Genomic DNA, 13,200 nt, shown 5'->3' with positions numbered 1-13,200 from the left:
ACCAAATCAGCAGTTCCCTCAGATTCCTGGCAGGACACAGTTTAAGTGACCCTGAAGCCAGCAGATAGATTTGCCTACTGGCTTTCCCACTCAGGGTTAGCTGGCAGGCTGAAATATAGTTTGAATTACAATCAGCCACTTTGTTCCTGCCACCCAGGAGTGTCACCTTCTGGACCAGGTGTGGTGGTCATGCAGCTGAATGTCCCTAATGGAGCCCAGGCCCCCCAGAATCCATCCATGGTCCAGTGGAGTCACTGTAAATACTACAGCATGGACCAGCGAGGGCAGAAGCCTGGAGACCTGTACAGCCCTGACAGCAGCCCCCAGGTGAGTCCTGAGCCCAGCTTTGTCCTGGCAGGGAGGTGACCTCTCAGGGAGTAATCTTTGCCATTGACTGAGCAGCCTCTTTTACTTGTCTTTCTGTTGGCATTTTTTTGGGAAGAGATACAAAAAATAGAGGGGAACATCTTCTTTCAAGGAACCTAAGGTCCAAGGTGACAGATGGGACACATGCTTGAAAATGCTAAGAGAATGCTTAAAACAGTATGTCAAGGAGTGGACATTAAAATAACACAAACTAACTAGGGACGAAGGAGGTAGCTTGAAGGCACAGTCTGACTTTGGCAGAGTTCAGCAAGAGCAGTTTCCTGAGCGATGTGATGTAAGCCAAGCCATAGGCGTATCCAGGGGCTAATGTTTAGAGTGTGTGTGATGTGTACTCCTCTCTCCCCCGCAGGCCAACACACAGATGAGCAGCAGCCCTGTCACATCTCCCACCCAGTCTCCAGCACCTTCTCCTGTCACCAGCCTCAGCAGTGTCTGCACAGGACTCAGTCCCCTTCCTGTCCTCACACAGTTCCCCCGGCCTGGGGGTCCAGCACAGGGTAAGGCTGGCTGCTGTCAAACTCACCCTTCACACCCCATTCCCAAGTGGGGAAATCGAGAGGGCAGCACCAGGCCGGGGACCAGCGTGGCTGGTTGTCCAGCTCTGGGAGACGGCTCTTCATTTAACATCCCTGCTTAGGCCAAACACCTTTTTAGTGCTGCCCGTGGCTAACTTACTCCAGACCTCCTTTACATATTTAGTGTTTACTACCAAGTCTCTGGTGACTATGAGCCATGGAAAGGAAGTTCACTGAACACAAACAAAAGAATTTAACCCGTCAGTACCGAATCTGATGGCTGGGAATATGGGGCTGTGTCAGAAACAGTATGGTTTTAGAAGAGGGAACGCTGGATTTGGTTTGAAAGACTTGGGTTCCAATTCTAGTCCTACCACTAACTAGCTTTGTGATGTTGAACATGTTACTTAAACTTGGAACCTCAGTTTCCTGATCTATATAAAATGAGGTTAACCACACATAAGATGGAAGTAGGCTTATCTGCTTTCCGCCTTGGCCTTCAAAAGCAGTATAAAAATAAGATGAAAATATGGTTTAAAAATTTCAAAGTGCTCTGAAATATATTTACCACCAATAATTGGCAACACATGATGCTTAACATGTATCAAGCATTGCTGTAAGTGTTTGCTTGTAAGTACTTTATAAGTGCTGTAAGTGTCTCATATTCATTGAGCCTTCCCAAGACACACCAACATCCCATTTTCAGTAACAGCCAGGATTTGAACCTAGGCAGTCTGACTCCCAGTCTGTGTTCTTGTCCACTACACTGTTACTGCCTCTGATGTGAGTCAGAAACTTGAGCCCTGGGTTTGGGGTGAGAAGAAAGTATATGAGAAATAAAAGACAGTCTTAAGGGACTGTAGGTTTCCTTCAGGGCCTTTGGTCCACAATAGAGCCCTTCTTCAAAGGCGAGGGAACCTGATAGCCCCATTTGTCTGAGATACAGCTGAGAGCCAAGGGTCTAATGATAACTCCTATGACAGGAGTGCCCATACCAGTCATATCAGTGACATGGGCACTCCTGTCGTAGAAAGACTAGGAATAGTATGCACTGGTGCTGTCCATCTCCAAAGCCCCCTGAAATCTCATACCATGAAAGTCATACCATGAAGCTCGAACTCCCAGAAAACTGTCTGCTCTTTCTCCCAGGTGATGGGCGCTACTCCCTTTTGGGCCAGCCGTTACAGTACAATCTGTCCATCTGCCCTCCCTTGCTCCACGGCCAGTCAGCTTACACGGTGCACCAGGTAAGGGTGTCTGCCATCAGGCTTGGGGCCATCAGAGTCCCCTTCTCATCTGGGCCCCTGTCCCTGAGCCGTCCACCTCAACCAGGTGGGTGGACGAAGGAGGCAGCAAAGAGAACGGACTGAGTGGGAAGAGCCTCACCCCGCCGCTCCTGTGCTCATTCGTCTCACCCTTCCCCAGTGCCAAGAGGGAGGGCCCTTTGTTTCTCAATGGCCACCCTCTGGTCAGTCTGCCTGCCTGATGGCATGGGGTCCTCAGGGCTGGGCGCTGCTCTTTAATCTCTCAGACAGACTGGGATGCAAGGCAGTCAGTATTGTTTACCCGGGATGAGAATTATCTTTCAAATGTTGAAGGGACAGAGTGGATTGAAGCATGGAAACCGGAGCAAGAGACAAGCACTCAAATCTGCCTCCACTGACCTGGGGACGACAGATGTTGGTGAGTGACAGGATCCTGAATCCCCAAGGGAAGGTGTTCACTCCTTCAGCCCTGCATTACCAGCTTAGGATGGTGAGAAAAGCCAGTCTAGGCTGGGGAGTTGAAAGGGGACCTTTTTGTTCTCAAGAGCAAGGAGAGTCTGGAGTGTCTCAGTCCTCCACAGCAAGCCATTCCAGGTCCTGGGGAATATGAGGGTACAGATTGGGAATAACACAGTGATAGGGGTTGTTGAGCCTACTATTAATAGAATCTTGTGGAAGTGATCCTGACCCTGATCCAAGATGTCTACCTTCGGTGGTCCGAGACCCAGTTTAAGAGAATTTTGACAGGAAAATATGGGGGAGTAACTCTCCTCCTGCAGGCCTTCCATACTAGGCATACAAGGTCTCTTGGGGTTTCTCCTATTTGAAGCAGTTTGCTAAACAAGGAAAGGAAGGGAAACTGACTTCCCTAGATGGTAAGAAAGAGGAGTCCACTTAGGCCAGCCTCTGGGGAGGGAAGTGTGGAACATATTTCAGATTGGGCTATTAACTTTGTGAGAGAACTGAGGTGTGGGTTTCAAGATCTTAAATCTGGGATTCTGATTCCCAGTCTCTTCTTGCCCACACCTCTGGGCTAAGAGAAGTGAAAGATTCCTTTGTGTCTCCTAGTTGCCCTGATCAGAGTCTGGATGGTGAGGAGTTGGGTTGTTTTGGGGAGGGAGGAAAGGGCTAAGTGAGAAAGGTTGGGCTTTTGAAGACATTGTATATAGACTTGAGCTGGATACTCTTCTCCTCGGCTGTTGTCCAGTCCTCTCTACTCTATACCTCTCACAACCATATCCTCTCTCCTCCCCTTCCAGTCCTGGGGCGGGTGCTGGAGGTGACAGATCTCCCTGAGGGCATCACCCGTACCGAGGCGGACAAACTCTTCACTCAGCTTGCCATGTCCGGCGCCAAGATCCAGTGGCTCAAGGATGCTCAGGGGCTGCCTGGTGGGGGTGGGGGAGACAACGGTGGGACTGCCGAGAACGGCCGCCACGCGGACCTCGCTGCCTTGTACACCATCGTGGCTGTGTTCCCCAGCCCCCTGGCTGCCCAGAATGCCTCCCTTCGCCTCAACAACTCCGTGAGTCGCTTCAAACTTCGAGTGGCCAAAAAGAACTATGACCTGAGGATCCTGGAGCGAGCCAGCTCCCAATGAACGGAGGAGGAGAAGGGACCAGCACGGCGTTGGTGGGGGCAGGGTGGAGGGGGTTGCGGGGTCCTGACAGGCCACAGAGGCAGAAAGGAAGGTGACAGACACTAAACTGAAGCCTAAGACAGTAGGGATGAAGATGGAAACAGACAGACACTGACACTCTCACTGGACTCTCACTCCCCTGTCAAGGGTCCCCTTTCTCCCTGGTTGGCCCCACGTTGCTTCCCTCTCCTTCCTGTCCTCTTCTATCATTTTTAAATCTCTTCTCTCACCACAAAATTAATTTCTTTCATAATTTTTGGTCAGGTAGAATTGGGAGGATCCCAAACTCCCCTGTTCTCCTATTTCCTTGCCATCCCAAACTCTCCTTTCTTTTTTGGTCTTTATGAATATATTTATATGGACAGAATTAAGAAAAATGAAATTGATTTCCCCTTTCTCTCACCCCATTCTGTCTCCCCAAGCCCCACAGAGTCAAAACTTGGGCCTCCCTCCACCCCCCAGAACACTTGTATATTGTTTGTTTGAGGTTTGTGCCGCAGTAACAGACACAGTATTTAATTGCACATACAGATGTTTGCTGGGTATATTCACTGTAAATTTTATTTAATCTTGATTTTTTGTTTGTTTGGGGGGCTATTTGGGGGGAGGTTGATTTTGTTTTTAAATATAAAAAAAAATCTGTTACTGGACATCAGGCCCTGTTGCTCTGTTGCCGCCCTGGTGTGGGTTGGGGTCGGAGGTCCTGGGCAGGTACAGCCCCACAGCCGTTGGAGGGAGTTGCTGTGGGTTGGCGTGGCTCCTCTGGCATATGCATACATACCTTCCTAACACTAGTCCCTGCGTTCTGTCCTCCTCCTTAAATGTGATTCTGTTATATGGCTCTGCTGGGACTCTGCCACTAACTGTGGCTTTTCAAGCATGTCACTGTTGACTCTGGACCTCTGAGTTCTTACCAGTAAAATAAGAGACTTGAACTGACCAGGTGACCTCTGAGGTTCCTTCTACCTTGTTAATTCCGTGATACTCATTAGGGCCCTGGTAGCTAAGGCAGGGAGGTGTGAGTGAAGTTCAAAACTGAGTCATGGTGCTGGCCTCATATCTGTCCATCTCATCTTATGAAAACTCTTCAGGTATGGGGGACTTGGACCTGTCTTTAATCCCAAAGCCAGGGATTGGGTTCTACCTGGCAGGAACAGAAATGGATGTTTCTTACAGTAAAAGCTAGATCAATTGAACTTGGAGTGCCAGGATGCCACATGATCCAGGCATGCTCAGCAGTCCCTGTCCTGCACAGCTAAAGAAAGGTGGAGAGCAGAAGTCACTTGCCTGCAAGATGGAGCTTTCCTCTGTCTTCACAAAGCCAGCCCTGTTGTTGTTCAGCCTGTGAGACCAAGGCCGTTAAAGAGCCTGTTGACCCAGAACCATCTAGCAGCCCCTTTTCAGTATCACCTACGCCTTAAAGAAAGAGAAAAGAGCAGTAGGCAGAAATGACAAAGCACATTGCCCTGGAAATGCCTTGGGTCTGGGTAGCAGTTTCTAGCCAGGCTCCTCTGAAGCTTGTCTGACCCAGCCTCCGACATAATCCTTCACTTCTTACAGATGTAAGGGATAAAGCAGCACTACATTACCACCTCCAAACTGCTCTCCTCTGAGATAGGAGTATTTCCTTTCTCAGCTGTGTCACAGCCCGGACTAGGAAAGGGCTGCAGCCCTGTGAGATAAAAATGCCAGATGCTTCACTGACCCGTCAGTTCACATGCTGAGGTATCAGAGGAAAGGGATGGAGTCAGGGAGTTCCTGATTCACGGTGATGAAGGAAGCGTGAGGCTTGGCCATCCTATCTCCAAGAGTTTGCAGTTCCCATGGGGAAAGGGGCATTACTTACAAATGATAAAAACTCCCTATGTGACAGCTTCTGCCTTCTGTCCAATGTTAACAAAACCATCTCTGTGTAATCATTAGATCCTCTCTCCCCCAGAGCCCCTCAGATGGAAGTCCTAGCCTGGCTTTTTCTAATAGCTCTTAGAGAATTCCTTTCACCCTGAGGACAAGATTTTAGAGGAATAGGGGAAAGATGTCTCTGGGGGCACCTGGTGGGAACAAAGCTGTACCGCATGTGCTTTACTCCCTTCCATGATAGCAGCAAGGTACTCTTCCAACTACCCATGGAGAAGAAAGCAATCTAGTCTGGCTGATAGGAAAGCTCTGAAAATTCGAATTTCCCTTTCTTCACCAGTTTCCAGCCCTTTCCTTCCTAAAGGTCTGGGGCTGCATCAATGCTTGAGGGCATAAAAGCCCATGGCCACAAGAAGACAGTGGCCGAGAAGCCGAAGTCTAGTTCATAGTGGAGGCCCAGGAAAGACAGAACTGGGGAGGTGTCTGGACCTTGAGAAGGGGGATGAGAAAGCTCTACCTTTAGTCATCTAAAATCACCCGCTTGAGTCTGCAGCATGGACACTGTCCCTTCCTGAAGTTAGCCAGAACTGACCTACACGCCATAGGTGAAAAGCCAGGGAACAGCAGCTCGGGGGGTGGGGGTGGGAGGAGTTAGGGTCCAGCCCTGCCCAGACCTCCCCGTGTCTAATTTCTCTGTGTCAGCTGTGTCGCTCAGCTGTCCACTTCCCTCCAGCCCTGTCATTTCAGCTCTGACACCAAGGCGAGAGGCTAGGAGGTCTACAAATACCTTCTGGGTAGCTGGTTGAGTACAGAGGGTGCTGGGGGGCTTAGCCCCCAAGGAAGAGGACCAGTCCTCCCTCAGCACCACCATCAAGACCCCAGGGGCTCCCTCTTTCCTCCACAGACTGTGGACTGACTTAGGGAATCCCAAACGTAAGTTGCTTCTTCATCTTCCCACTTCCAGGACTGCTCCCCAGCTTCCCCAATCCATAGTCTATTCAGCTCCTTCATTTCTCGCCTTGTCTGTGAGTAGTTTGAATTTTAGGAGTGAAGTTATTATTCTACTTCAGGCCAAGTGCTAGGATTGGAGGACGGGGTGGGGGTAGGGTCAGGGGAATGGAGTAGTAAGGGAAGGAAAGGCTCGTATTACCCTGAAAACTTAAAATAGCTGAGGCCTGAGGCAGGCTGGGAACTAGGCACTGGGCCCCCAGGGCTCAAGGAAGAGGTAGGGGAGAACAAATGTCCCCAGCCTATCCCTCTGTGCATGCTTCTGGACATACACAGTGAACTTCTTGAAAGGGGGACGGGGAAGATGCGTGTCACACTGCTGTTGCCCCCAGATTCTTAGGAGAAACAAAGTGCCTGTAGGAAAATCCCTAAACCGTGCAGCCTTGCGCACTGTCTTGGGGCCGTGAACTCTGGGGCTGCCCCTCACGGTGGAAGGATGGGTAATGACTTGAATAACTGGCTGGGACATTCTTTAGTCTGTTGGGCCTTTCTCTGGACCTCCATGGAATCTTCCTGTTCATAAGCCCTGTGAAGAAATCTCTGTTTAACCGAATTTCCCCCGAAGTCTCCCCTTCAAGGACCACCCGACTGCGAGTGACAGGAATAAGGGAGGGAGGACTGGCAGTCAGGGGTTAGATTTCATAGTGGGGTCCAACCTCTTGCAGGATGACTGAAAAGGAGGTGCTGGAGTCCCATAAGCCCTCCTTGCCAGCAGAGACTCGGCAGAGCAGGGTGAGTCTGGGCCTCTGAACGCCGGGTGTTGGGCACTGGGAAGCCACTGAAGCCCTTGAAGAAAAGTGCTTGAATTGATCTTACTTGTATGTGGCTCATTTATTGTTAAAATGCTAGCCAGCACCTGCAGCCCCCTGTACCGCTTAATCCTGGGGTGTGCCCCTTGCCCCAGGCTAGAAAAATGTCTAGTTAGCTTCAGCCTTACCTACCCTAGAAAGTGTGACAGCTCTTTTAACATTGGGTTTCCTTCACTGCCTCCCCTCCTCCCCCGCTCCCTTCCTCAGCTGCAGCGGCTGAAGCGGTTATTCAGGAAGGAGTCTACTGGTACAAAGGAGATGGAGCTTCCCCCAGAGACCCAGGCCAATGGGGAGGCAGTGGGAGCTGGGGGTGGGACCATCTACTACATCTATGAGGAAGAGGAGGAAGAAGAGGAGGAGGAGGAGGAGCCACCCGCAGAACCTCCTAAGCTTGTCAATGATAAGCCCCACAAATTCAAAGATCATTTCTTCAAGAAGCCCAAGTTCTGTGATGTCTGTGCCCGGATGATTGTGCGTGAGTCACGAAGGGAAGTGGAGAGTGTGATGTCGAAGGCAGGGGGTAGGGGGAGGGTTTAGGACGGGAGAGCTTGTATAGCAGATAGGCTGTGGCAAGATTTGGCTTTAAGAAAATACTGTTAGAGACTTTGAGTGTTGGGTCCCAGACAGAAAAGGGATCTAAGGGCTAGATAGCAGCAGTGTTACAGAGGGAAGGGGAGTCAGGACCCTCACCCAAGTGTTCTCCCCATCTCCCAAGTCAACAACAAATTTGGGCTTCGCTGTAAGAACTGCAAAACTAACATCCACGAACACTGTCAGTCCTATGTGGAGATGCAGAGATGCTTCGGCAAGATCGTGAGTAGGCTCTGGGAAGCAATAAAGCAGAAGGGAGGGGACATGTTGCCAGCTACCTCCTTGCCAGTCCCTCCTCAAGTCATCCCATCCATTTCCCTGCTTTTTCTTTCTCAGCCCGTCTCTTGCTCCAAGAAGGGGTGAACACTCATGGGTGACACGGGGTTCTGGGCCCTACCCTGTAATCTCTAATACTTTCTCCCATCCCATCCCACAGCCCCCTGGTTTCCGTCGGGCCTATAGCTCCCCACTCTACAGCAACCAGCAGTACGCTTGTGTCAAAGATCTCTGTAAGTGCCCCACACGGGACCTGAGGGAATGGGCAAGCCTAGAGATGCTTTCAGCACCACCTCCAGATTTGAAAGCCAAATTCTGAAACAGAAGATTCTATTTCCCATGGTTCTCTTTCAACCTAATATATTAGCCATCTTGGATGCAGAGTCTGTATTCCCCTGTTTCATAGCTGAGGGAAGGAAGATTTAGCTAGAGCTCTACTCGGCTAGGAAGAGACAGAACCAAGACTGAAACCTTCATCTGCCTAACTTCAACTCTGTGCTCTTCATATGCAAAACCATTTCTAAGCATGAACTAGACTGTTCTCATCCTGTTACAGAACAATGCCAGACTCAGGGCTGGACCAAGACCGGTGGGCATCCTGGGCAGATTCATAATTTGGCAACCCTTAAAAATATATTTGTTGACAATTTGCTCACCATTTATTTGGAGGAAAGGCTGAACTCTGTGAGGAGCATGGATGGAAAAATAAGAACTCACTGGTGGTAGTACCCCAGCTTGCACATGCCACTCAGTGGAACAGAAGCCAGCAGTTAAAGGACCAGTCTCCTTAAAAGGGAAATAGTGATTCTGAGCATTCCCCAACTCCCAAGGAACTTATTAGCAGAGTTGTCTTTCCAACATCACATAATGCTCTGCCTAGAAGGAGTGCTGGTAAATATCTTTCTCCATCACATTTCCAGTGATGTTTTTAGAGCTCTTTATAGATTGATGACCTAGGTACACCCAGCTGACACTTTGCTAACTCTAAACACACACATCCACACGCACGCACACACACTGGTATCTTACCTATTCAATCCCCTCTCTCCCTTACTTAGGAGGTCTCTCTTTCCTTCAACCCTTTTCCTGCCCCCCCACCCCCCAGTAATGTCTTCTTTCTTCTCCCATTCCCACTAGCTGCTGCCAATCGCAATGACCCTGTGTTTGAAACCCTGCGCACTGGGGTGATCATGGCAAACAAGGAGCGGAAGAAGGGACAGGCAGATAAGAAAAATGTGAGCACCCAAACTTCCTACTGAGTTCCCATCTAGAGACCCCGTAGAGCAGGTCCTGTCTCCTCTCTGGAATGCTGACAGAAGTACGGATTCTCTTCCCCTAAAATTGCACATAACCCAACAGACATATTTTTGCATGCAATTTTAAAGGACCTCAGGTCAACAAGTCCTGCCATAGTGTGTGTTTTCTCCAGGAACTCCCTTCTGAAATCGTCAGATTAGCCACCATAACTAACTAAACACTAGGCCTCAGGCCCCTGGCATTACCGGGCAAGAGAGACAAGAGCTATGCTTTTTTCTTTTTCTTTTTTTTTTAAGATGGAAGGCAGAAGAGTGATACCTAAGCCTTTTTTTTTTTTTTCATTTCTTTTCTAAGTATAGTTGATTTGCAATGTTGTGTTAATTTCTGGTGTTTAGCATAGTGATTCATTTATATGTATATGTATATATTCCTTTTCATATTCTTTTTCATTATAGGCCATTGCAAGTTGTTGAATATAGTTCCATGTGCTATACAGTAGAACCTTGTTGTTTATCTGTTTTGTATATGGTAGTTAATATCCGCAAATCCCAAGCTGCAAGAACAATGCTTTTAGACTTGGGGGAAATAACTTGTCATGCCAAGTAATCAGAGAATTCTAGAGCCATGCAGGGGTCCATGAAGATGATCTAGTCTGACCCGTTTATCCTATAGATGAGGAAACTGAGGCATAAAGCTCGTGGCCAAGAGCACCTTCGTTTCCTTTTGTAATAGGGTCACTACATTGGTAATATAATAAACTTGCATTAAGTTCAGCAAGGAATGTATTATTGTATCCTTATATCTTTCTGGACAACCAGGATAGACTAATGTGGATAATGGTTACAGTTAGATGGATTCCTAAAATTGGTTGAATGACAGTACCCAAAGGATCCTGGTCTCGTAGGGAGTTTCCAGCTAGAGAGAGATTTCTGATGCTTTATGACATGATTTAGTCCTTGGTCCTCACCTATAGACATTTTTCTCACTGAAACAAATGAAGATATAAATGGTATATCCAATTAAGTTTGTGGTAAACTTAGGAGAGAAAACTTATACACTGAATAATATATTCAAAAATCTTACAGACTAGAAGACAGGGCAAGAACTAATAATTCAAAATTTGGTAAGAAAAAATACATAACTGTTCTTGGATCAAAAAAATAAAATCAACTGCACAAAAACAGAACTAGAGATCTGGCCCCAGAGTTGAAGTATGGGTGCAGATTAGGGGTTTTCTGTGGAGTGAACTATGACTTATAAGGCTGTCCATGTGCTTTGCTTCCAGAAAGGCTAGTCCACTTGGGTTCTGTTCTCTTAAGGGTATTATAAAAATTGTGCTTCCCAATTTCTCTTACACATTGTAGTATTTTTAAAGGCAGACATTATAGTAAAGGACATGGAGTCAGGATCATGGTGGGTGATTCGAAGGGACTGAGAATGATTGGAGAAGAAAAGACAGGAAGGACATGTCATCTGCCCTCAGGTCTTGGAAGGAATTGTATTTGTTCTCTATTGCTCCAGAGGGCAAATGAGGGCCGGTAACTGAAAGTTACAGGGAGGCTGACATAGGCTTAATGCAGGGAATTTTCCCCAAATTCCATGGGCTTGTTTTGCAAGGTAGTGAGCCTCCTGTCAACTACATTGAAGCACAGTATGGGTGGCCCACCTGCCAGGATGTTTCAGAGGAACTCCCTTCATTAGGCAGGTGGTTGACTAGATACTTCCTCCAAGGCTCCTTCCAACCCTGAGATCCTTTTATTCTGTAATTCTCTGGCCTGACTGGAGAGCCAGTCATAGGTTTTCAAGACAGCATCTTCCTAATTCTGATGCCCCCTCCAGCCTCTAGCAGCCATGATGGAAGAGGAGCCAGAGTCTGCCAGACCAGAGGAAGGCAAACCCCAGGATGGTGAGTAACACCCACTTCCATCCATAGAGATGGAAGAGGGTTGAGGCTCAGCCGTGGCACAGGGGATGGAGGCCCAAAGGGCATGCCAGGTTCAGAGATAAGAGGCCCTGCAACAGAAAGGTAAGAGATTGAGGGCTACACTCCAGGAGCCAGAGATAACTGGCTGGTGTTTCCCATTCCAGGAAACCCTGAAGGGGATAAGAAAGCTGAAAAGAAGACACCTGATGACAAAGTGAGAACCCGGGAGTCTTTTCTCCCTGTGGGTCCCTAGTGCTCTCCCCAGGCCAGGTCTGATACCACTCATAGCTTCAGCAGAAGCTCACACTTATTCTGTGGGTTCTAATCACCCTTAACCTGCATTCTCCACCACCTCACACACACACACACACACAACCAATACATTCCTCTTAGTTCAGGGACATGGAAGAGAGTTGGAATGAAGTGTGTATGGAGAATGCCCCTGCCTTGGCCTCCTGCCCCTCAATGTGGGACAGAGGAACCCTGAGACTCATCACCCCCTTTCACCCCCAGCACAAGCAGCCTGGCTTCCAGCAGTCTCATTACTTTGTGGCTCTCTATCGGTTCAAAGCCCTGGAGAAGGACGATCTGGATTTCCCGTGAGAGGCCTTAGGATTGCGGTGGGGGTATACTGGGAGTGGAGAGGGGAGAGCCCAACTCCCTACGGGAAAGGGAAAGGGGAACTCAGGGCTTGGAGCCTATTTGGGACTGGACCTGGGCAAACCAAGGGACCGGATATTTAAGGCCCCTAAGTCTCAGAGGCCCCTTCCTTTCTCTCCCAGGCCCGGAGAGAAGATCACTGTAATTGATGACTCCAATGAGGAGTGGTGGCGGGTAAGAGAAATGTCTTGAGGCTCTGGTGGGACATGGATTGAGTTTAGAACCTGAGGTTGAGAGATTGATTCTCCCTACCATCACCTGTAGGGGAAAATAGGGGAGAAGGTCGGATTTTTCCCTCCAAACTTCATCATTCGGGTCCGGTCTGGAGAGCGTGTGCACCGCGTAACAAGATCCTTCGTGGGGAACCGCGAGATAGGGCAGATCACTCTCAAGAAGGACCAGGTAGCTCTGGTGTCCCAACTCAACCCTAGTCCCAGAGGCTCCTCTGGAAACCACACTCCTTGCAAATCTTAACCCATTAGTGGAACTAGGGTGGGCCTCCATACTCCGGGCTCCCTGCTCAGCTCTTCTGTTTCTCTTGATTCTTCTCTCGTCCTTTAAACCTTTAGATTGTGGTGCAGAAAGGAGATGAAGCCGGCGGCTACGTCAAGGTCTACACCGGCCGCAAGGTGGGGCTGTTCCCCACCGACTTCCTTGAGGAGATTTAGGCGTGCAGGCGCCTGCTGGCGGGAGATACCCAAACCCCATTCTGGGCAGGCCCAGTGGAGGTTGCGGAGGAAAGAGGCGAAAGCAGCTATACTGCTGGATGGGAGAGGGGTGGGAAGGCCCACCAGAACGTGAAGGGCCTTCTGGGAAGGGACTGGTTCCCCTCCTCGCTCCCCGCTCCCCGGCGAGGGCATCAGATACTCGGTGCCGGGAGCAAGCCTCATCAGCCTTTGAGAGCTGGAAAAAGAACACGTCTCCACTAGGAGGTGTCCCAAGGGGAGGGAGGTTAAGGCGAACCATCGAATGTTGCGAATTTATTAAAGTTTTGACAAAAGTTTTAAAAGTT

General features: G+C 49.0%; 2 protein-coding genes and 1 long non-coding RNA gene across 20 annotated transcripts in view; 2 read left to right on the top strand and 1 right to left on the bottom strand.

Moving 5' to 3' along the window:
- R3HDM2 (R3H domain containing 2) overlaps window positions 1-4,746 on the top strand; it is a 125,653-nt gene extending 120,907 nt beyond the window's left edge. For 9 of the 17 annotated variants that reach the window (XM_032493171.1, XM_032493172.1, XM_032493166.1 and 6 more), the window contains 5 exons: window positions 158-327; window positions 737-884; window positions 2,052-2,149; window positions 2,501-2,585; window positions 3,427-4,456. In XM_032493171.1, the coding sequence (XP_032349062.1) occupies window positions 158-327; window positions 737-884; window positions 2,052-2,149; window positions 2,501-2,585; window positions 3,427-3,767 (842 nt within the window). In that variant the 3' untranslated portion in view covers window positions 3,768-4,456. Of the gene's footprint in view, window positions 1-157; window positions 328-736; window positions 885-2,051; window positions 2,150-2,500; window positions 2,586-3,426 lie in introns of all 17 variants that reach the window. The other 8 variants (XM_032493158.1, XM_032493160.1, XM_032493165.1 and 5 more) reach the window with 1 other exon arrangement.
- Window positions 1-7,401, bottom strand: part of LOC116667634 — a 24,672-nt gene extending 17,271 nt beyond the window's left edge. The window contains exons 1-2 of the long non-coding RNA XR_004324555.1: window positions 7,391-7,401; window positions 5,399-5,405 (exon numbers count right to left, since the gene is read on the bottom strand). This is a non-coding gene — a long non-coding RNA (uncharacterized LOC116667634). The remainder of the gene's footprint in view (window positions 1-5,398; window positions 5,406-7,390) is intronic.
- STAC3 (SH3 and cysteine rich domain 3) lies at window positions 6,381-13,200 on the top strand. Of its 2 annotated transcripts, XM_006182492.3 has the most exons (12): window positions 6,381-6,596; window positions 7,337-7,403; window positions 7,688-7,955; window positions 8,196-8,293; window positions 8,508-8,580; window positions 9,485-9,582; window positions 11,444-11,510; window positions 11,693-11,742; window positions 12,042-12,127; window positions 12,311-12,362; window positions 12,453-12,590; window positions 12,758-13,200. In XM_006182492.3, the coding sequence occupies exons 2-12, from the start codon at window positions 7,338-7,340 to the stop codon at window positions 12,854-12,856; spliced, it is 1,095 nt and encodes a 364-aa protein (XP_006182554.1). In that variant the 5' UTR covers window positions 6,381-6,596; window position 7,337; the 3' UTR covers window positions 12,857-13,200. The 2 variants fall into 2 exon arrangements, with proteins under 2 accessions (XP_006182554.1, XP_032349065.1); XM_032493174.1 differs by lacking the exons at window positions 6,381-6,596; window positions 7,337-7,403; window positions 8,196-8,293 and having other exon boundaries at window positions 7,818-7,955.

Source organism: Camelus ferus, chromosome 12 (genome assembly GCF_009834535.1).
Source record: "Camelus ferus isolate YT-003-E chromosome 12, BCGSAC_Cfer_1.0, whole genome shotgun sequence".
Classification (NCBI taxonomy): Eukaryota; Metazoa; Chordata; class Mammalia; order Artiodactyla; family Camelidae; genus Camelus; species Camelus ferus.
Note: the sequence above shows the minus strand (reverse complement) of the source record. Positions and strands in the feature narration are given on the sequence as shown.